Source organism: Crinia signifera, chromosome 8 (genome assembly GCF_055691185.1).
Source record: "Crinia signifera chromosome 8, ASM5569118v1, whole genome shotgun sequence".
In the NCBI taxonomy this organism is placed as follows: Eukaryota; Metazoa; Chordata; class Amphibia; order Anura; family Myobatrachidae; genus Crinia; species Crinia signifera.
In genome coordinates this window covers 82,979,831-83,004,573 of record NC_139224.1, presented here as the reverse complement: position 1 = coordinate 83,004,573, position 24,743 = coordinate 82,979,831, and the positions used below count along the sequence as shown (strand labels likewise).

Below are 24,743 nucleotides of genomic sequence, written 5' to 3'. Positions count from 1 at the left end.
AGCTGTGTGAATGGTCCTGGCATATCAGACCTTTCCCAGGAACTGCAGCCGTTTTAACCGAAAGTGGTAGTCTAATGGGATCAGGCGAATTCTCAGAATGATGACAGTTTGTCCCTGGCCGACGCCTATGAATATTGTCGCTTCAATTACATGTTTGTGTAGAGTCTTCACCTGCAGCCTGGTACCATTGCATAGTTTGGGTGGATTCAAGTTGTGCGAAAGCATTATGGGGGTGCCGACCTTTATATATAGTACATGAGGTGGTATTTCAGGTGGTTTCAGAGTATGCAGAAGCTCTATAGGGTAATGAATGGTGTCCCCTACCACATAATCAACCCAAAACCCATTTCACCCCTTTCCAACCCTTCTCATGTTTGTGTCTGTGTGTGTGTGTGTGTGTGTGTGTGTGTGTGTGTGTGTGTGTATGTTCCATGATAACTCTTGAATGCTTTAACTAATCGTCTTCAAACTTTGTACACTACCCTATCATCCTAAGGGATGATCCAAGTTCAAAGATGTGTTTAATTGGACAAGCCCTTAAAAGGGCTGTCATAAGGGTCCATGCTATTTCTGTTGATTTCATGCATTGTGATATGTTGTTGTAAAGCTTATGACTTTCTGAATACATCACAATAAACATAATTCCTTAAGTGGACCTCTAAAGGCCTATAAGGGTCCATTAAATATAAAACATTTTCACTTTACAAAACTTTTGACAAAATTAAATTAATAAGCGACTTATCGGCAGAGTGGTCTGTGAATCAAACGCTGAAACAAACATTGTTGTGAAATCGATGTGAGATCAATCCCCAGCCAGGGAGGGAGGGGGTTGCTGCCGGGAGCCGCCGGGACCCAATGGGACCCGCCGACTCTCACCCATAGGACAGCTCTTAACGCAAGAGCTGTCCTTTGTCATAATTATCGCATATGTTAGAGCATATGCGATAATTATGAATGCGATGGGCGGCGAAGGGGGGCGGAGCTGGGGTGCGAATGTTAGAACATCCCCCCTTGATAACTCACAAACTGGATGATATCTGTAGATTTCAACAGAAAGCATCAAGACATGGATTTCCATATTGATATACTAAAACAACAAAGAGCTGACATTGAAAACTTATCCTGACTTTATTTTAAATATATCAGAGACCATAAAATCTAATACCCTCTGAAATTATTGAGGTTTTTTTTTATTGCAATGCCTGTCTGAGATTCCCCTCATTGCTATTCATCTAGACAGAGCACACAAGCTCATGATTTTATTACTCTGAAAAAGAGAGAGAAAGAGAGAGAGAGAAGAAAGAGAAAGGGAGAGAGAAAGAGAGAGAGAAGAAAGAGAGAGGGAGAGAGAAAAAGAAAGAGAGAGGGAGAGAGAGAAAGAGAGAGAAAAAGTGAGGGAGAGAGGGAGATAGAGAGAGAGAGAGAGAGAGAGAGAGAGGGAGAGAGAGGGAGAGAGAGAGAGAGAGAGAGAGAGAGAGAGAGAGAGAGAGAGAGAGAGAGAGAGAGAGAGAGAAACTGGTCCTCTCTGAGTTTGATTCAACTCAGTGTTTTCATACTTAGGACAGAACCTAGAAATATTCCAAGATGTCATTCCAACTTCTCTGAGAAGAAAAAAAAAAAAAGAGATTTCCTGAATGTCACTGTCATGATTATGTTATGAATCCATCACGAGATATTAGTTTACATGTAACACTTTTGTATTAATTACATATAATGTAATTCCTAGCCTGGTGTCCCAGAAATGAATTACTAAGTGTATTTGCTGTTCACTCCAAAATCATACAGCTTTTCTCCCCTGACTTGCTATTATTTTAGGTTGGTTTTGCTTTGTATATAATTGGCTCTTAAATAAAAAATATCCAATATCGGCAAGCATCAAACACCGCCAGCTAACTCAGACCCTATTACATATGCCTCATACATTCATTTTACAAAAATACATATTCCCACTTTATAAATATTTCCTTATTATACCTACAGTATGCCTTACTCCCCCAAAATATTATCAGCCTCTACGTACCCAACAATTAAACTTAGCCGAGTTGTCCCAAATCCACCTGGTGAAAATATCCCTCTCCAGCATTAATAGCAAGAAAATAATACTACCCCTTGCAATGTACTTTCAATACAAGACAGGGATCTTGTTCCGTATGCCAAATTTCACATGACTAGTACATGGAAAGAAAGAACATGAGGTATCATAGCGTAAAACAGTATTTCATCCACACACAAAAACATATACAATAAAATCCTCCAAACAGAAATGTACAAACATATGCAGGCACATAAAGTGGCATGTGCAGAGTACTCTGAGAAGTACCGTATATACTCGAGTATAAGTCGACCCGAATATAAGCCGAGGCACCTAATTTTACAACAAAAAACTGGGAAAACTTGACTCAAGTGGGACCCTCACTCGAGTATAAGCCGAGGGGGGCTTTTTCAGCATAAAAAATGTTCTGAAAAAGTAGGCTTATACTCGAGTATATATGGTAATTACCGGATGGTAGTGAACTGTAACATACTGTAAACAGCTCAAACGGGCATGAGAATACAAGCGTAGTCCTGGGTTACACACAGGATTCAGTTCCGTTCGGTTGACAGTACCAGGGCAAACTTTGTCAACCGACACTTTTCGGACCACGTTCTGGGTCCTTTTTCAAGGTGTGGTCTGTGTCCAACCAAACTATATTTAAAAGCATCAATGTCCAATAATCTAATCCCTGGACAAAATATTAAGTACAAATGCCAACTCTTTAACTTTCCGTAACATTCACTTGTAACCCTCACATACTGTAAATAACATAAAACTATCACAATAGATAAACCCTGTAACTGTAATAACTAATAACACTTAGTTCTTAACAATATTACTGAGTTTAAAAAAAAAATAAACTTATTTATCAGAAAAATGACTGATAACAAAAATGTGACAAATTTTATATTGTGTCTCTGACGAAAGTTTAAGTTACTCCACAATACTGTGGGAATTGACCCCACAACATCCGAAAGCCTTAAATACTGGTCAGCTAGTGACTGAAAATCTTCATATGGTTAACTAGTCTGTGACTGTATTTAATGTGAATCGCAATATTGCTCAATTCTAGTGCCTGCTGCATTTTCCAGCACTTGTGGAAAGTTCACTGAAAATTTCATGAAGTGAGTGCTCAACGCCCACTTTCCACTTATTAGTTCTTCTCTGACTGGTCTGACAAAGATACATATCCAGCACTATATAAGCCTAGAAATACACCCCACAGCCAAATTTCCTGCACATCTCCCAAACAAGGTGAGTGGAAAACACTCATTTATCAGACGTTGCTCATGCAGTCTGTATGCACTGTACCCAATATATTAGCTAATGTTATAACAGAACATGAGAGTAGAAATACATTTCCCAATGTAATACTTTGATTTAATGGCTATACGGCCTTTACAAAAGTACAATGCAATCTTTATAGATTTCTCTGGCAGCGTTCAGATTATCAGTCATTATAGCGTAAAATATCATTGATCACAATATTAGGCATCTAATCAGATATTGCTGCTCTGCATTAATGCCTCCATCCTCATTCTGTTTCCAAAGGCATTATATGTATATGTATATGTCTTAGTTCTATTTGTACACTCTCATTATTGCTTGCCGTAGGAAACTTGCACTTGGACAATGTTTAAAAAGAAAGATATTAAACTATGATACGTAGATAGATAGATAGATAGATAGATAGATATTACTATTATTATTATTATTATTATCTAACTAACTTGTCACTTTTTGTATCTGCTATATAGGTATAATGCCCAAGTGACTTTTACCATGGAACTGAAGATGTACAGCTCTCAGCTGGTCCTCTGCTTTATAATCTCCATCCCGACTGTGTCAGCTCAAAGTAAGAGAAGAGCTGTCAGCAAAACCTTTATTTGCAGAACTAATATTTAATGTATTGACATTTTCTTTTCACTTTACAATTAATTTAGTAAAGTAAAAAGATATATATTATTTATAGCAAATATTAACATGAATAGTAAATATCTAAACTCATTGTCATATAACTAAGTCATTTATAGTAAGTGTAAAATATAGGGGGAGTGGTAGCAAACTTAATTGAGAGATAATCTGAAGAGAGATAAAGTAACAACTGGTTGGTTGGTACTTTGGGTAGATGTATCAAAAAATTTAAACAGAGATAAGGGGAGAGAGATAACAAACCAACCAATCAGCTTATTTTCAAACACAGACTGTAAACTGAAAGTAGCTGAATGGCTATCACTCTCCACTTTACCTCCTTCCAAGGTTTTGATACATCTACCCCAGTATATCACCCAGCATTATCTCTCCCCTTCATTGGATACATGTTCCCATTTTATGCTCCTCTAGTTGTTAGCAAATGATGTCCTTCTGGGCCATTCCATATGATCCCATCTCTCATATTATCTCTTTTGCTAAATAAATTGCTATGACTCATTATTTAATTAGAAGCACTGCTGTCACATAAACATGTTTTTGTACATCATGTAGTTTTCTGGCTCTGTAGAGTAGACTTACAGTATGTCTACATCTGTGTGTATTTCTGTGTCTGACTGGCCCGTGTTCACAGTCCATGTAGCATGCACTATGCAAAGTTTTCGGGAAATAATAAAAGCATAATGGTGCTTAGCAAATATAGCATTTCATATTTCTGTCACCCATTGTACTGAATGCTAACATCTAATGCACAGAATTTATTAGTACAAAAAAAGTTTCAGTATATAATAGATAAAACCTGCAATTTAATTTAATTAGTATCCCTGTGTTGGCGAACAAGATTCTAGGATACTGAGATCTGCAATCTCTAAAGCACCATGCACACTAGAGGATGGAGAAAAAAAATAGGGCTTTCTGAGTGATATCATTTAGTACTTTATATTCTAGTTTGTACGCGCAATATCATTAACGATAGCGAGCTCCCGTGCATTACAACCCGCATGTTTAGCATGTCCCAATGACATCACTGAACAATGTCGTTTACCAATATCGCTCAGTGTGTGCATGCAAAAACGGACACACGCGGCCGCGGACAATATCGTTCACTATTTCGTCCACAGACGTAATCGTGTAGTGGGGCTTTAACATTAAAAAATAACATTGTGACGCATTATGTGTAAACTCACAATGACAGGAAAACAATTAAAAGCTGCTATTTTCATCTAGCACATTTCATATGTGAATATCTAGACCAGTGGTTCTCAAACTGTGGGTCCCGACCTTCTCAGTATAGGCTCACAACTATGGGCCTTATTCTAGTTCACTCTTTTTGACAAAATCCTTCTTAGATGGACAAAACCATGTGCACTGCAGGGGGGAAGATGTAAAATGTGCAGAGAGAATTAGATTTGGGTGAGTTATTTAGTTTCTGTGCAGGGTAAATACTGGCTGCTTTATTTTTACACTGCAATATAGAACTCACTTTGAAGTAAAACCTCACCCAAATCGAATTCTCTCTTCACAAGTAACATCTGCCCCACCTGCAGTGCACATGGTTTTGTCCATCTAAGAAGGATTTTGTCAGAAAGAGTGAACTAGAATAAGGCCCTACAGTATATGCTGTTGCCCATCAGGCTGATGACTTTTCTAATCTCAGTCAGTGATTCAATGAGTCTGAAAAATCTGTTGAATTATCTGTTATTTTAGACTCCTCACATCGTTGTGTGCCTCCACAATGATGTCATGTATGTGCTGTCTGCTGACTACACCAGTAACTTGCTGGGGTCCCGCAATTATTTTTATTGTCTAATGGGGTCCCAGAGCAAAATAGTTTGAGGATCCCTGATCTAGACAATCCAACACATTGTTTTATCAATAGACTTTAGGCCTGATTCTAGTTCACTCTTAGAGGCAAATTCCTTCTCAGATGGACAAAACCATGTGCACTGCAGGGGGGCAGATGTAACAGGTGCAGATAGAATTAGATTTGGGTGAGTTATTTTGTTTCGGTGCAGGGATACTAACTGACTGCTTTATTTCTACACTGCTATATAGATCTCACTTTGAAGAAAAACCCCACCCAAATCTAATTCTATCTGCACGTTATATCTGCCCCCCCCCCCTCCCCCCTGCAGTGCACATGGTTTTGTCCATCTAAGAAGGAATTTGCCTCTAACAGTGAATTAGAATAAGGCCCTTTGTCTTTTAGTTGGATGGTTGCTACAAAGTTGGACTAATGTATGGCCAGCTTGTACAGTGGAATTACTTTCATAGCGGAACATTCAGCTTATTATTAAAATAGTACACCTTATTTGTTTCTTCAATCAGTTGCTTAGATGAGAACCTAACTATTGTCCATTACAGAATTCCATCAGGGTGTTACCATTTACATGTGGACAGACTGATTTAGCGAGTGTAGCTCTTCATTCACATAGACAACTATCCAGAGTATTAACTTCATACAAATCTAATGGTGCTCCCCACGGGTGTGGGTCATTAGGTTGGCCACAGGAAGGTTGACATGCATTAGTTTGACCACTGACAATCAACAGAACACAGTCAAAAGGTCACCTTGGCTTTAGGTCAACAGGGTCATTAGGTCGACATTTGGGAAGGTTGACAGTCAAATGGTCGACGTGGGTTTTTAACATTTTCCCAAATGTCGACATGTACACCATATCAATGCACCGCATCTGCTCACCATGCTATGGGCAAAGGACCTTGCTACGCACAGCACACTATTCTATTCTCCCTCCACACCCTAGTGGATGGTAGATAGAAATTGGGGTCAAAGGGTGGCACTCCTAGGCAAAGTATAATCACGGTGCCTGGTCCATAAGTTAAGCAATACAGTAAACTTACCTCCCATGGCATGGAAGGAGTCAAAATCGGCACTCAAGTATAAAGAAATCCTTTTATTCCTTAAAGGTAGAAACAGGTAGCAGCAGCAGCTGTCCCGACAGCTGTTTCAACTGAGCAGTGTCAGTCACCCCTGATGAAAACTGACACTGTCAACCCCATGTCGACCTTTTGACTGTCAACCTTCCCAATGTCGACCTAATTATCCTGTCGACCTAAAGCCATGTCGATCTTTTGAGTGTGTCAACCTAATGCATGTCGAGCTTTTCAATGTCGACCTAGTGACAGTATACCCTCCCCACATCGGCCTTGCTCCCACTGAGCACATTTAGAACATCCCCAGTCTGAATAGGACTTGTACAATTTCACATTCAGTTTCCGGTTTTATCATTCATAAGGAAGCTTGTTTTTTTGTGATTATTCTAATGTTTGTACATACAGCGATTGTAGCATGTTTATCATGTATTTCACAGTTGGTTTGCTTATTTACTTCTGTGATTGTTGATTCATTTCATTTTTGTCTATTGTAATGTTCTTGCTTTTCTTTGATATATATATATATATATATATATATATATATATATATATATATATATATATATATATATAGTTATTAGAACCACCTATTTATTTATAGTATTGTTATATATCTTATCGCAGAAATTGTCTATGAATGTGATGAGGAATATATATATATATATATATATATATGTAGGATAGAACCAGCACGCACAATCCTCGATTCCAACTGCTGGGGTGCCAGGCTCAAGCCGCAATCCAAGGGGTACAGCCAAATATACAATCTTAGTTTAGAGAGCACTCACCAGACTTCCAATGTTTGATGCAAGATAAAACTTTTAATACATCACCAGTGTCTTCATAACAATGTCGACGTTTCGAGCCACGTCAGGCCCTTTGTCAAGACAGAAATGAGTGTGGGTCACTCATTTCTGTCTTGACAAAGGGCCTGACGTGGCTCGAAACGTCGACATTGTTATGAAGACACTGGTGATGTATTAAAAGTTTTATCTTGCATCAAACATTGGAAGTCTGGTGAGTGCTCTCTAAACTAAGATTGTATATATATATATATATATATATATATATATATGGCCATTTATAGAGTGCTGATAACAGCACAGCTTTACTGTAGGTATATAAACACTCACTGCAGCAATATCCTTGATACGATCTATTGTTATTTTACTTTGCTGTTCGCAACCTTCAATTGCTGGTTCAAATGATTTATAATATCAGTTTTTATACAGTATATGTTCTGAAATGTTACACTTGTTACGACTGATGTTATACTAAGCCGTGTACACACTGGGCGATAAAATGAGCGATATGGCTCATTTTAGCCCTTCCGAGCGATATCGCTTATTATATCGCCTAGTGTGTGCGCCATACACCATGAATTATGCACGCTTCTGCAGGTTGTTAAAAAAGCCCTCCGCTGCTGCATTCATCGCATGCAATGCCAGATCCCCGCTGACACCAATCTCAGCGGCAGCGGGGAACACCCAGTGTGTACATTACAGTGTTTTTTAAGAGAGGTCATTTCAGTGGATCGAAAAGACAATATCATTTTTTTTAAATCTATCCATGTGCTAGCATGATAGTGATTCAAAGCATGTACCCGCTATCGTTTATCTTGCTTGCTGATACCTTGAGCATGCAGAAAGATAACGCCCTGTCTTGCAGGATTTGGCACACAATGGGAGTTCTATTTCACATGGGATGTTGCTATGGGCAAACCTATCTAATTTTTTTAGCACCTCCTAGAAGATAATGGTATCTGATTAGTTGCCCATAGTGAAATAGGGCAGGAGAACAGAAGTACCATTTACTAACTGTAACAGTTTAGACCATATCAGGAGGCTGTAAACTCTTCTTTCCTATCTCCCCATTGTATATAAATACCAATATACAATGGAATTGGTATGTAATCCCAGCGGTCGGAATCCCCGTGGTCAAAATCCCAATGCCGAAATCCCGACAAGGGGGGGGGGCATGGATGGCCCCCCCTTTGCGGGCTCGCTGCGCTCGGCACACTAATTTATTCTCCCACTTGTCGTGGACACCCACAGAGGGACAAAGTACCGGGGTTTCGGCAGTTGGAATGTGCAGGAAATAAATATGGTTTAAATATGTTATTTAGGCAATTTTCAGCTGCATTACGCCCAATGCTAGACATGTCTACAGAATCTGGCAGCTGTCCTAAAATATCACAGACAACTGTGTTTTTTTTTTTTTTTTCAGAAAGTTTATTTACTTACTAATTTATGTAATTATGTTGGTTTAACAGAGATAGATGTGGTCTTATTACTTATGCGAGGAAACCTTATTTTCAACAAATTAAACTTTCTATATCTATTATACTGTATTATTTTAATATGTCAATAGAAAATGAAACATATGACACCTGGGCCCAGAAGTAAGTACTTGTAAAATCCTATTTGATCAGTAATAAAAATTTTTTTCTTTCATCGAGCCCCTCTACTAATTACAGTACTTCCCTCTCCAAATACTACTGGTGTGGGGTGGACTGTGCGCATGTCCTCTAGGACCTATTCATTAGTTTTACAGCAAAGCACACAGTTATTCTGGGAACCTCTTCTGATCAAACCTGCTCACAAAGCAGCGCATTTGATGACTGAAAATCTGCCCCTCCCGCTGTGCGAATACTTGCATGCGAGGGAAAGTGTACTCTTACTAATTCCCTCCCTCCAGGAGGGAGAAAATGCTCTGTTCCTGGGATTCTCTGGTAATGTAGGATTGCCATCATCTGTGCTGAAACACCTTTCTTATCAGTCTAGCTGTTCAACACAGGTGTTGGCAATCAAAAATTGTGCCAGGTACACAAAGCTTCAAAAAGTGATAAGCTGTGTACACACAGGGGCGATAGGGGCTGAAATCACTGGAAATATGGTCGCAGGGGACCATATTGCCAGTGATGGGAGTGTGCCTCGGTGATAAATCGCGGGGTGCGCTCTCCCGTTTTCAGCCCCGTTCTAATCTCTGGTCGCAGGCAGAGGTTCCCTTTCATCAGCGACCATCTCTGGTCGCTGATGAAAAGGAGAAACTGAGCAATATATTGCTCAGTTACTCCTTTTCAAAATATCAAAATATCTCCCCGCTGTGTTTACGGGGCTATAAAGTGGAAAGTGACAAACAACCAGGGCCAGTGTAAAGCTTCTTAGCACCCTAGGCACAACTTCAACCTACTGCCCCCCCCCCCCCCCATACTGCCCACCATTAATCATTTACCTATCCCTTGATGCATACTCGACTACCATTCTGGAATGGCAGGGAGCCTCCCAAAATTGAGTGGTCCTCCCAGCCCATCAGGTAGGTGGGCAAGACCCCTGCTTTCTACAGGAAGAGAGGGCAGCAAAATAGGGAAGTATGCCTCAAGAGAAAGTATGGAGGTGAGGTCGTATAGGTTCCACAGCAACCACCTGCATTATGTACAACAAGACATTCTTGATTTTTTGATAGGCAAACTTGGTGGCGCCCCCCTAGATCCCGGCGCCCTAGGCAACTGCCTAAAGCTGCCTAGTGATAGAGCCGGCCCTATAAACAACCAACCAATCAGCTTATAACTTCCAAACCCAGCCTGTTACATGGCAATTAGAGGCAGATTGGCTGTTTGTTTATAACAAAAGTTATCACTTTTTGAAGCTTAGTGCATCTGGCCCATTAAGAGAGAAGTCCAGGAGCAAAGCATTGTGTCCACACTGGAATGGGTTATGTTGTGTGGTATGGAGTTCCTGTTATATAGAAAAGTGAGACAGGTGCAGCTGGCAGAAAGAGCGCATATCCTCAGAGTAGCAGAGCGGGGAGAGTGCTTCTCCAGCCTGGTGCCTACATGCACTGCATACTCTTTTTAAGTGGTTAACGCTGGCCATGGGTGGGGCCTGTGTCATACAGACATGTTCTGTGTACTGCAACCAACTAGTCATGAGCACATTGATGTTAGAATCAATGCAAGTTTTTGGTGTTAGTTGTGATATTTTGGAACTGTGATGTTAGTATTCCCACCTTACTGTAACTTGGTTGACTGAGCCAAATGTGAGCATAATGTGCAAGCTTCCTATTAGGATTTATTACCTAACTATTTAATTATAAACACAAATGATCCTTCACTGTCTAGAGTGCTTAGTACTTATGCTTTTATTGCAAAACTTGAGAAAGCAAATATACAGCGCTTGAGTTTGACTGGGTAAATAAAAAAAAACTCCAACAAATTTGCTCGCGTATTGCTCCAGTGTGAAGAAAAAAATGCAACAGTTCAATGCACCTACTGTATGTAGAAATAACTACCAGACTGGAATTGTCTGTATTATTAAGGGGGGGGGGATACGTGTTCACATATCTTCATCAGGAGCTGGACCGGTCCATGCAGGGTAGCTCTTAATATACCCTGATTTAATTAGTTGTCATATTTTGGAACTGTGATGTTAGTATTCCTATTAACTATTCCAGTCTGGTAGGTAACTACCAGACTGGAATAGCTTGGATAGAGGAATGTTGGAGAAACTTCCTTATGATAAGGGTGGATGATGTTTCAAAGTCCCAGAATATTGCCCAGTAGAGGATCCTTATTGACTCAGAAGCTGTCGGCATATGCATGTCGGCAGTCTTGATAGTATGGATATACCTGGCTTTATGGCTTCATGAAGGTCTGAGATTGACTGGCCCTTTTGGAATGTATAACTGGGGTGGCAGAATAACACAGACTGGTATTTTCAGGAGTGCAAGAAGGTGCAAAGGGGGGCTCAACGCATTTCAACGTGTTCACACGTCTTCATCAGGAGTTGGAATAACTGGACCATGCAGGATAGCTGTTAATATTTGGATGGATTTTTGTATGCGTGATCATTGACAGTTTTGCAGTGTTCAATTCTTATATGCTCCTATACATTACCAGGTTTTTTTCCCTCTCAAATAGATTGGAGAGATAAATCTTTAGATAGGTACCCAGCTTAAGTAAGCATTTTACAAGTATACAGCAATCAACAGAAATTAGTATTACTCTATGGTACTACCATACCTCCCAACATTACCTATTCCACGATGGACAAACTACTCTGCTCTTGGACTTCCCTCTTAATTTTTGATTGCCGTCACCTGTTTTGAACTGGTAAACTAATGAGAAAGGTGTTTCACCACAGGTGATGGCAATCATAAATTAAGAGGGAAGTCCAGAAGCAGAGCATTGTGTCCCTCCTATAGAGGGTCATGTTGGGAGGCATGTACTATTATTATTCTGTGATGATTTCATACCTCCCAACATGACCCATTCTAGGAGGGACACAATGCTGTCTTTCTGGACTTCCCTCTTAAGGTGCCCACACACTAGAACGATTTCTAGTGTGTGGCTGCGCTCGCCACGCTTCAGGTTGGTGTTGATGGATCTTTTATCTTATGGATCTCATGTATCTTATGCATCTTATGGATGCATAAGATCCATGAGATACATAAGATGAGATCCATAAGATGCGATATTGTACATACAATTAAAAATCTTTTCAATTGTATAGATTGTATGCCTTAATTAAGGCATACAATCTTATGCGATGGGCGCCGTGCTAGGAAATAAGTACCCAAACTTGTTCCTCAAAACCCCAGAGTTCATGTTTTCCAGTCTCCTCACAGAATCGCAAGTGAAATAATTAGCTTAATTTGTAAGGGCCAGATGTATCAATCTTCAAAAAGTGATACAATGGAGAGTGATAGACAGTCAGCCAATCAGCTCCTAGCTGCCATGTTACAGGCTGGGTTTAAAAATGAAAGAAAGGAGCTGATTGGCTGGTTAATTATAACTCTCCACTTTTTGAAGCTTGATACATCTGACCCTAAATATGTGTCAGTGAGTAATAAATACACCTGTGAACCTGCTGGGTGACCAGTAAACCATAAACTGTTTGGAGTCCTGAGGAACAAGTTTGAACAACTATTTAAACTCTATAGTATTTTGAACCATTCTGCTAATAGCCTGTATTTATTATTGGAGCTATAAGTGCTTATGGAGAGCTTTTGTTAGTCACTATAATTTTCACACATGAACATATAACTCATGGTTGCCTATCTGACCTTCTCCTTCAGGGAGAAATTGCTCTGTTCCTGGACTTCCCTGGTAATGTACGATTGCCATCACCTGTGGTGAGTTAGGTAATTGTTAAGAAAGGTGTTTCACCACAGGTGATGGCAATCATACCTTATCAGGAAAGTTCAGGAACACAGCATTTTCTCCCTAAAGGAGAGGGTCAGGTAGGCAATCATGATATAACTACATACCATACCCTAAAGGCCCAGACACACTGTTGCTGCTTTCAGACCGCATAACTGGCTTTGACCCTGTATTTGAAAACGTTTCCAAAAACGGGTCTGCCAGGTAAAACCCCTTTCACACCGCATCTCTTAAATGGTATATTACCATTTAAGTGCCGTTTTTATTACCTGGCAGACCCGTTTTTTGAAAACTTTTCAAATACAGGGTCAAAGCCAGTGGTCTAAGCACGGTCCCCCCGGCCTACCCATTGCACCCCATATACCTGCTTCCCGGGCCGGTGTGTACTTGCGCTGATGCTGCTAGTACTGTCAGGTAGGAGGGAGCGCGTACGCCGCTGCCGGGTGGGAGGTAGGGCGGACGCTGCTGGAGGGACGGCACATCTCACCCATGCTGAGTCCCTGCCAGCTCCAGGTCCCCGCTGATGCAGGAGTCGGGTAACGTCATCCTATGCAGCTGCAGCATAGCCGCATAGGATGATGCAAGCTCTGGCCCTGATAGCAGGGTCGGCGCCCACACAGACCCCACTGCCACTTGCTCCCCAAGCGGCAGCTGGGGCTGCCTTACAGTAGTTACGCCACTGGTGAGTATCTCTCACTGCAGCCCTATCTCGCCACCTTTCCTTATCTGACAGATAAACCAGGGGAGGTATGTGCGGCCGACAGCGCTGGGAGATCTGCAAGGACACTGATTTACCGCTGCTGCCTGATAGCGCTGGGGGTACTAGTATTAATAGTTCCCAACCGCTTTAGGGACCCCGCCACTGATGTAACATACACTGCAGGGACCCCCAGCGCGATCATTCCCTTCCTGCGCTGCCCAAGTTGGGACCAATAGTGGTCCGCTCATCAGATATGCACAGAGCGGACCACTATTGGCTGGGTCCTAAATACAGTTTTAGACCTGATTTTGGCGCCAAAATACCGGGTGTGAAACGGGTAGGACCCTCCATTTTAACCGTTTTGCAAAAACTGCTTTTTTAAGACGTAAAGTGGTTCTGCACCTTTCAGACCGCACAGATTACCGTTTTAAACCGGTTAAAAATCGGCAAAATAACGGTTTTTAAGTGCAGTCTGAAAGGGGCATGATAATGCTTTCCCATCGCAAAATGCAGGTTTGCACCGGGACTTTGAAAAACGGTTCAGTCCCGGCGCGAACCTGTATTTTGGGATGTTCACATCCGCACCGCAAACTGGCATTATTGCCGGTTCCCTGATGTCATCTGGGGGTGCATTGGGGAGTCGGTGCGTCATCGGGGGTGGGAAAGGAGGCAGAGCTTAGAGCTGGCGCTGCTCCAAGCACGACCCGTTTAACCTGTTCACACCACCAAGCAACACGGCAATGAGCTGGTAAGAACTCTGCTTTTTTACCGGTTCGTATTGCCGTGTTGCTACCCATTTACGGGACACGGTAATTAGTTGCGATGTGAAAGGGGTATGAGAATTGAAAGCAGCTCAGTTTTGGTGCTTTTAGCTCAAAAGTCACCCAGTGTATCCGGCCCGGCAATGAGCGATGAGCGCATCATCACTGGCACCGCTGTTCAACAGCTGGCATTACTAATTGATGAGGGAGAGAGGGAGATTGCTGCTATTTCAGGGAGTCTCCTGCAGAATGCAGGAGGGCAGGCAGCTATGGTCTACATTGCAGTGAAAAAATAAAGCTGTCTAATGCTGTGTACACACGGGGGCGATAGGGGCTATAATCGCTGGGAATATGGTTGTAGGCGACCATATTGCCAGTGATAGAAGTGTGCCCCGGCGATAAATCCAGTTTTCTGCCCAATTGTAATCGCTGGTCGCAGGAGCTTGCGCCTGCGACTAGCTAATTACCTCTGCGGCTCCCCCAGCAGAGGTTCCTTTTCATCAGCGACCATCTCTGGTCGCTGATGAAAAGGAGACACTGAGCAATATATTGCTCAGTAATATATTGCAAGCAATATATTGCTAGCAATATATCTCCCCCCCCCCCCACCCCCCGTGTGCACGCACCTTAACATCTGTGGGCTACATGCAGAAGCAGACAATGTTTACCTTGAAAAGAAACAATATAAATGTATTTTCTCCCCTTGCATAGATACAGAGGTGTGGAAATTCATGATGTCACCGCTCCCCCACATTAACATGAACTAAAAAGTTGAGCCTAGGGACGGCCTGATGGCCTGACCCTTAATTCTGCCCCTGGGGCCGTGCCAGCCTATAATTAAAGGAAGAGCTATTGCACCGAGACTAATTGTTTTTGATAATACATTAAAGAGGGGTCCCTCTTTTTGATGTAATCAGTAAAAGTTAATGTTTTTATCAAGGGGGTGCAGCCTCAGACATTGAGATTAACAAAGTACAAGAAACAGGACAGAAAAGTGTCTGATTTTGGCACACAGGATGGAATAACATAAAATATAACGTTTAATAAATTCTTTAAAAAAAATGTTTTACTTCAGCGAAAAAAGAATAGTGCAAGAAAATAAAGTGTTTTAAATAAGGCAGTGTGTAGTTGTCTTGATGTGTGTGTGTTATTTATCTTCTATGCCACTCAATAAATGTGTCTTGATCCCTGTTCAGACCCGCGTGATTCCCATCAGTACATAAGGAGCAATGCTACCTGTGGGTACTGCTGGTCACCAAAGGGTTATAAATTAATTATTGATCTTTTGTACTGTATGTAAGCATTTGGTTGTAAGTCCCAGCACTGCATTAATCAGACCTATTTTGGTCCCTTCTGTGTCAGATTGGTGTATCCTCTACAGTGCTGGTGCAAGGAGCGCCGCAGGCGGTGGAGGGGGGGGTAGCTCCGATCCGGCCAGGGGGGGGGGGGCAGAACATGGGGGATGTGGGGTGCATAGAGGGAGGCAGCACATGGACAGAGGGCAGTGTATGGCGCAGCAGGCTGTAGAGGGAAGGCGATACCGGAGAACTCGGAGACATTACTCACCGCAATCTCCCCCAGGGTTTGACTCCACTCCGCCACTTCTTCTTCTTAGAACCTAGAAGCAATGAGAGGACGGGTCAGCAGCGATTATGCGACGGCCGCCTAGCCTCTCCGGAGGGGGTGGGGGGGAGTTGCAGCCGCCGCCGGTGCAACTCACCTCCATCGGGGGGGGGGGGGCAAACTGCCGCCCTCCAGTGGCCGGTGCCCTAGGCAAATGCCTAGAGCTGCCTAGTGGTGGCACCGGCCCTGATCCTCTATTTTTCTATGGAAGAATAGGATTTATTTTCTCATATTTTCAAGCCTGTTTACAAACGTTCATTGTATCCCTCCAATTGGCAGGGTTATACATTGTAAATATATTTAGAACTCTGAATTGACTTCTGGCTCACTGCCCAGGGTCAGTTCAGTGTATATTGGTTCTATTATTCCAGCAGATGACAGCAAAGGTTAGTGTTATGCTGGGTACACACCAGGATGACAAGGGTCCGATCCCATCAATCTAGATCCAATTCCGACCGACTGGATGTAGATTGTGTGATTGGGCCCTTTTCTGGCCTGTGTGGACCGATACCGATCCGATGCGCGGTCCCGCGGGTCGGTCGTTATAACGACCATACTCCCGGGTGCGGGTCGCCATCGGATCGGAAGAAACACTGACGACCCGCTCACGATGTGCTTCGTGAGCGGGTCGTCCTGGTGTGTACCCCGCATTAGTGTTTGGTCGATGTCATTAACCTCTAGCTTGCCATTATTTACTTATACTTTTAATGTCAGAATCTATTATAACAGGCAAGCACATACAGTCCTATGTTAATGTTTACATACCTCCCAACATAACCCTCTCCAGGAGGGACAGAATGCTCTGTTCCTGGACTGACTTGTTAATGTGTTATTAATCTCACCTGTGGTGACACACCTTTATTACCAATTTACCTGTTCAAAGCAGGTGATGGCAATCATAGATTAACAAGGAAGTCCAGGAACAGAGCATTGTGTCCCTCCTGGAAAGGGTCATGTTGGGAGGTATGTGTTTATAGTTCGGAACTGGTATGTTTTTCAGTGTAATATGCCTATTGACACAGTACATTAGATCACAGCCATTCACAATATGGAGCTCCATATCCAGGGTTCATTTGCTGAGAAGAATTAATTAAAAGTTATATTAAATTATATCCCTATCCTGTGTGCCGAAATCAGACACTTTTCTGTAATCTTTCTTTTACCCAGCCTATATCACATACTTGCCGACTTCTCAGCTGGGCGTTGTGGGAGAGAGCAGCTTGTTATAGAAAATAGCGGGCGTGGGAAGTCTCAAGCGTAATTTGGATAGCTCCGCCCATGGCATACAAATGGGGCGGAGCTATCCAAAGTACATTTCAGAGTGTACTTTAGTGCTACATTTTTCAAATTTGAAAACCTTCCTTCTTCCCTCCCTCCCTCCACACTGCTACAGCTTTATAAAATGAACTGTTCCTCTCCTCCTGCACCCTCATTAAAATGTTATAAGCCAGTGGGGAGGGGAACGATTTTTATGCAGCGGCAGCGCGGGGGTCTATAGTGAGGGGGGGGGAGTGAGACAGCCTGGGAGGGGAAGACACAGCCTGAGCCCTATTAAAGAAAACAGCGGCGAGCAGAGGGAGAAAAGCAGAAGGGAAGCACCGAAGCAGCCAGCCGCTAGCTTACCATGTCGTCTGCGGCGCTGCCCCCTGCTGCTCGTGCCACTCCCTCTACTGCCCCATGCAGTCCTGAGCTGCCGCTTCCAGGGCTATGACGGTGACCACGTCCGGTCCTACAGAACCCCGGCTCGCATTTAAGTGGACAGCCGCGAGGTCACCGTCAGCCCTTGCACTTTGTGACTTGCGCATGCGCAGTTACTGTTTTTTTTGACAGGCAGGCTAAAGCCGGGAGGATCCAATATATTCCTGGGAGACCAGGAGAAAGGATCAAAAAGCGGGATACTCCCGCTAAATGCGTGAGGGTCGGCAACCCTGCTATAACAAAATTGCAGGTAGACACTCCTCCCCTGAATTTATTTCTTTATTTACAGTTTCTTATATAGCGCAGCAGATTCTGTTGCGATTTACAATAGTAGACAGTGATAAAACAAACTGGGTAACAACAGACAGACTTGGAGGTTAGAGGGCCCTGCTGCAAGCTTGCAATCTATAGGGATATATGAGGGAAACACAAGGACAGGCATCAGTAATAGCATAGCAGTCCCACCAAGTTACAAGTCCAGAAGGGAAGCCATACAATACATAAGTGCCTCAGAGGGTTATGCGTGTAGAACTTAAATTTGATGGGCTTGCCTGTAGAGTTGAGTTTTCAGGGAACACTTGAAAGTTTGGAGGCTAGTGGAGAGTCTTATTGTGCGTGGAAGGGCATTCCATAGGATGGGAGCAGCCCAATGAAAGACCTGTAATAGTGAATGGGAGCTAGTGATCCATGCAGTAGAGAGACGCAGATCTTGTGCAGAGCGTAGTGGTCAAGATGGGAGATATTTTGTGATAAGTAAAGAGATATATGCTGGTGCAGTATGGTTAATAGCTTGATATGCGAGTATAAGTGTTTTATATTGAATACGGAAAGATACAGGCAAACAATGAAGGGGCTGGCAGAGTGGATCAGCAGACGATGAGCGTCTTATAAGGAAGGTCAGCCTAGCAGCAGCATTTAAAATGGATTGCAGTGGTGAGAGTCTGTTCTTGGGAAGACCAGTTAGGAGACTATTGCAATAATCAATGTGGGATATAATGAATCCATGGATAAGAGATTTGGTAGTGTCTTGTGTGAGATAGGGTCGTATTTTGGATATGTTTTTTAGATGCATGTAACATGATTTGGAGACAGGTTGAATGTGGGGAAAAAAAGGACAGTTCAGAGTCGAGGATGAACTCTAAGCAACGAGCTTGTGGGGTAGGGTAGATTGTCGAGTTGCCAACAGCTATGGAGATGTCAGGATGGTAACTGTTCTTAGTTGGGGGGAATATAAGTAAATCCATTTTGAAAATATTGAGTTTGAGTTGGCGAGAAGACATCCAAGATGAGATGGCAGAGAGACATTCAGAGACTCGGCCCAAAACCACTGGTGACAACTCTGGGGTTGATAGATATATTTGAGTATCATCCGCATATAAGTGATACTGAAATCCGAAAGAGCTGATTAGTTTGCCAAGAGAGGAAGTATAGATTGAGAAAAGCAGAGGACCTAAGACTGAGCCTTGCGGAACTCCGACTGACAGAGGTAGTGAGGAGGAAGTAGAGTCAGAGAAGTGAACACTGAAAGAGCGTTCAGATAGGTAAGATGTGAACCAGGAAAGGGCTGTATCATTAAGACCTAGGGAGTGTAGTGTAAGAGAAGAGTGTGATCCACAGTGTCAAACACAGCAGAAAGATCTTGAAGAACAAGTAGTGAGTAATGGCCTTTAGACTTAGCAGTTACCAGATCATTAACCACTTTAGTCAGTGCTGTCTCAGTGGAGTGTTGAGAGCGAAATCCTGACTGAAGCAGGTATAATAGGGTGTGAGAGTTAAAATTTGTGAGGTTAGAGTAGACAAGTCTCTCCAGTAGCTTGGAGAGGCATGGGAGCTGAGAGATAGGACGATAGGTAGAGAGAGTTAGGGTCAGAATTGTGTTTTTTCAGAATGGGAGTAATCACTGCATGTTTGAGCAGAGAAGGAAAAGTACCAGTAGCAAGAGAGAGATTGCAGATTTTAGTTAAGGTTGGAATAAGCACAGGAGATAGATTTTTAATGATGTGTGCATGTATAGGATCAAGAGATGAGGTAGTAGAGTAGCAGGATAAGAAGAGTGTGGATACTTCCTTTTCATTTGTGGGCTAAAATGAAGAGGAAGAAAGAGGGTTAGAGGTTGTGGAAGAGCATACCATTTCATCTCGGATGTTATTAATCTTGTTCTTAAAGTAGGAGGCAAGTTCTTGTGCACTGATGGTAGCCGGTGGGGGAGGAGGGGAGGCTACAGAAGAGACTTAAATGAGTTAAAAAGTCACTTAGTGTTGGTGGCATGAGAAGAGATGAGAGATTGGTAGTATGTTTGTTTGGCAGTGTCCAAAGCATTGCAGTAGGAGTGGTAGCTAGTCTTATATGTGAGAAAATCAGTCATACTACGTGATTTACTCCATTGGCGTTCTACTTTCCGTGACTGATTTCATAGTTGTCTTGTTGTTTTGGAGTGCCACGGTTGGCATCTAAGCCTACGTGGGGTGTAATGGGTAGCTGGAGCCACTTCATCAAGGGCTGTTTCAAGAGTCTGGTAGAGGTGGGAAACAGCAGAGTCAGGAGAGGCAATTGTAGGAATTAGTGAGAGCTGTTGTTGCAGGGAGGTGTAAAGTTGTGGAAAATGAATAGCATTAGTATTTCTGCAGGTTAGGGTAGGCTTGCATGATTTCAGTGTCAGTGAGCTTGGGGTAATGGAGGAGAGCGAGAGGGTGATGAGATTGTGATCAGAGAGAGGGAAGGGAGTGTTAGTAATATCATAGATTGAGCACAGCCTGGTTAAAACAAGGTCAAGGCAGTGGCCTTCCTCATGAGTAGAGACATCAGACCACTGGGAGAGGCCGAGAGAGGAGGTTAGAGAGAGGAGTTTGGATGCAAACATAGTGGACTGTCAATAGCAATATTGAAGTCACCCAGGATGATAGTGGAGATGTCAGAGGATAAAAAATGGGGGAGTCAGGCAGATAAATCTTCTAGAAATTGAGTTTTGGGAAGCCCAGGTGGGAGATGGATAGCAGCAAGAGAGACAGGGAAAAAAACCCTAATAGAGTGAACTTCAAATGATGTAAATGTGAGTGAAGGAACTGGTGGTAGAACGGAGTATGTGAATATACCAACCCCTCCTCCTTTACAGTTACCGGGCCTGGAGGTGTGAGTAAAGTGGAAACCACCATGTGACAGAGCTGCAGGCGAGGCTGTGTCTGATTGTGTGAGCCAGGTTTCTGTAATGGGCAGCAGATTGAAGTTGTGAGAGATGAAGAGGTCATGGATGGATGTTAAATTATTGCAAACAGAGCGTGCATCAATAGGGCACATTTAAGTTGTTTGGTGTGTGGTGGGAGGCATGTGATATTTATGAGGTTAGCTGAATTTCTAGGCTTACAACCAGTAAAATCTGAGTGGGACAGGTGGTTGGGGCCTGGGTTTGGTGATGTGTCACCAGCTAATAAGATTGCAGCTCCCTCCCTCACACACACATCTATACCCCAACCCTGCACCCTCCCTGACACACCCCAGCCCTGCATCCTCCCTCACACACCCATACCCCAGTTCTGCACCCAGCACCCTCCCTCACACACACCCATTCCACAGCCCAGCACCCTCCCTCACACACCCATACCCCAGTTCCCTCTCTCACACACCCATACCCTTGTCCTGCATCCAGCACTCGCCCTCACACACCCATACCCCAGCCCTGCAATAATCACCCTTCCACACCCAGGGACGGCAACAGAAACCTTGGGGCCCTATACTCTAATATCTCTGGGGGCCCCCACCCCCTCAAGCACTATTAACCCCCCTCACCAGGATACATATATACATTTACACACAGAAGATTAATACGTACATGACATGTTTCATTGTAGTGCATTCCAATCTGCCTCTCCCACTGGCCATCACAGGGAAGAGGGGGGGGGGGGGGGAAGCACTTCTTTTTTTATTACATTTCAGGCGGGGGGCGGGGCTGCCGGGTGCTGGGGCGGAAGGAGGGGAGTGAGCAGGAACCTGAGGCTGTCAGAAACAGCAGCTGCTCACAGATTCCTGCATCCGATCGCATGCCTCTGCCCTGCATACACCTCCCCTGCGGCCATCTCCCACTGTGAGCTGCCCAGCAGCAATCAATGCACTGGACTGATTGGGTACAGCGCAGCGCTGACCAGGGTGCAGGGAGGGGATAGAGGCTCTGTGGCTGGGCTAAGCAGCAGAGTGGCTGAGCCCTTTGTCCCCACATGTTACCGGGCGCACCGACAGGTAGTGGGAGCCTGACAGGGAGGGTGAGAGGATGGCGGCAGCAGCAGCCGGTGCTGACAGTGAGCGGGGACCAGCTTGTGAATATGAGCGGGTCCCTCTGACTACTGCTGTCAGTGCCGGCTGCAGGCACTGACATACACACAGCAAGAGAGAAACAGTGGTCAGCACACAGACACGAGCGGGGGACAGCACAGTAGACGGCTGCGGGGGGGTAATACAGACGGGCCAAGGCTGGGCTCTGGGGCCCTTCAGATTGCCGGGGCCCGTCACATATGTACCCCTTGACCCCCCCCTGTCGCCGGCCCTGTCCACACCCATACCCCAGCACCCTGCCTCACACATCTATACCCCAGCCCTTCAACCTCCCTTACACACCCACACCCCATCCCTCCACCTAGCATCCTATCTCACCCACCCATACTTTAGTCCTGCACCCAGCATCATTCCCCACACAGACACACACCCAAATCTCAAACCTACCATAGTCACCTGTATTATCTCAGTTATGGTATTGTAACAGCAGGAGCAATGTGACTGGGTCTGTCTAGGCCCAACTCTGAGTGGGAGCAGAAGGTTTGTGCTGGCAGGAGGATAACTTATCAACAGTCGGTATTCCGGCTGTCGTTTCACCGACATCAGTCTCCCGACTGTCAGAAGCCCAACAGGGGGGTGAATGCATTCCAGCCTCTTGTGGGCTATTCTGTTTTCCCTCCATGGGGGTTGTGGGCCCCCATGAGTGGAAATAGACTGTGTAAGTCAGGATTCTGACTGTCAGAGAAACGACTGTCAGAATCCCAACTGTCAGTGAGTCATCCGGCACCCGAAAAAAAATCATCGGGATAGAACACCCCCATAGTGTGTATACACCTTTACAGTAGGAGATGACAGATTGGTACTTTGTGATCTCTCTTCAAGCTTTGCCATATCTCCCGCTCTATTTTTATTTGCAGTAAAATGCAGTGGTATGTACAGTATACAATATTTAATTTTACAGATCACATGAAAAATCAATATTTACAGGTTGCTTGATTTATTAGTCACAAAGGTGACATGCACAGATCCAATTAAATAATTTAGTACAGTACAGGTCTCTGAACTAAGTAATTTGTAATATTTTTGTTTTTTTGTTTAATTGTAGGTCGAGAATTGGTTTGTACTTTTATCTCTCCTTGCTTTCATAATGTTTTTTCTCATTTAATATTTTCCAATAATGTGCTACAGTTTCATGTGTTGGGTATGGGATGTAGTTACATGTTCATGTGTGTGAAAATTATAGTCACTCACACAAGCTCTTCATAAGCTCTCATAGCCCCAATGATAAATACAGGTAGAATTGTCTAAAATATTTGATCTCCAATTAAATAATATAGTACAAGGTTTCTAAATGATATAAGTTGTAATATTTACTTGGTACAGTAATTCATTTTTGTTTTGCAGTAATACAGTTTGCGTTTTTTTTTTGTTTAATTGTAGGTCGAGACTCCTGTTCTGGGAGGTGTGGAGAAGGGTACCTTCGCGTTGATGTATGCCATTGTGATTATAACTGTATGTCTTACATGGAATGTTGTCCGGACTACAAGTCAGTTTGCACAACAGGTAACTTATAAGGCCAAATCCAAATATTATACCATTAAATTGCTACAGTTCGATAGTTATGTTAAACCACATATGGAACCATCTCACACATCTCCAAAACAGCAACAATATCTTCATAGATACTGACAATGCCATAACATTTCTCTATGTTAACTTGGGCCAACCTCACCCCTAAGCTCATAATATCATGCAGAGGTGGCAGGGCAACAATGGGCAGTAACGCTCTGGTTGGGACTGCTCAGGTATAGGCCTACTGATAGACTTGAGGTTGGCATTTCAGGATACCCTAGTGCTGTGCTAGATTCTAGTGCCCATGCCTGGGGCATGTGGGTTCTATTTTTGGTGATTTTCTTACTGTGCGAAACGCTGGGTGTTCTGTGCAGCAATGCTACCAATGCAGGGGTGAGTATTCAAGAAATGAATACAGGGTCTGCATGCAGGGGATCTAGGGGAAAACACACAATTTGCAGGAGGGGATTTCCAGAGAGGGGTGGAGCTAAACACTGGGATGGAGGCTGAGGTGACCCAGTATATGTCGGGTCAGTTAAACTAATGTATGGCACTCAGCAGTTGATATGATAACGGTTCTGTAATCTTGTGTTACATACTCAGCAGGACAAGAACAGGTACATTAGCCTAATTCTATTTGGTGGAACTAACTGTTCTTGCAATGGGGAGAATTAGCATACTGTAAGTTATAGTCAAACACATCTAAAAATGCACTAGATGCCTATGCCTTGGCAAAATGTGTATTTGATGTGCACACATCCTCAAAAATGTCAGTAGCCCAACATCCCTGCAAACCTTTTCTATGGCTGCACTGAAAGATAGGCAATGTTTGCGTCTGTTAGATGCCGGCGTTGTGATCATCCTCACAGTTTTTTCCGACAGCACATCATAGACATGTTTCAGAACTGAATCACGCATGATAAATCACACACAAATTTTTTTTTGACATGAATCACTTGCAGGTTCAGCATGTTCCACCACAACAATGCTACACCCACTGGTCTTAAATACATAAGATATGTCTAAAACAGTTTATCCTTCTCAGGAAACAGGGATATCACTCCAATGTCAGAAATGTAAATCTCTGTTGTTTTTAAATACAGTAGA

At 43.3% G+C, this 24,743-nt stretch overlaps 1 protein-coding gene and 1 long non-coding RNA gene across 16 annotated transcripts in view; one reads left to right on the top strand and one right to left on the bottom strand.

Annotated features, from left to right (window-relative positions):
• Positions 1–21,687, bottom strand: part of LOC146025600 (uncharacterized) — a 56,798-nt gene extending 35,111 nt beyond the window's left edge. The window contains exons 1-2 of the long non-coding RNA XR_014454247.1: positions 21,628–21,687; positions 16,047–16,098 (exon numbers count right to left, since the gene is read on the bottom strand). This is a non-coding gene — a long non-coding RNA (uncharacterized LOC146025600). The remainder of the gene's footprint in view (positions 1–16,046; positions 16,099–21,627) is intronic.
• A 97-nt stretch (positions 21,688–21,784) lies between these two features.
• The window catches only part of PRG4 (proteoglycan 4), a 120,821-nt gene continuing 117,862 nt past the window's right edge, over positions 21,785–24,743 (top strand). For 8 of the 15 annotated variants that reach the window (XM_083156762.1, XM_083156760.1, XM_083156761.1 and 5 more), the window contains exons 1-2: positions 21,830–22,031; positions 23,505–23,627. In XM_083156762.1, the coding sequence (XP_083012888.1) occupies positions 22,010–22,031; positions 23,505–23,627 (145 nt within the window). In that variant the 5' untranslated portion in view covers positions 21,830–22,009. The other 7 variants (XM_083156765.1, XM_083156757.1, XM_083156767.1 and 4 more) reach the window with 5 other exon arrangements.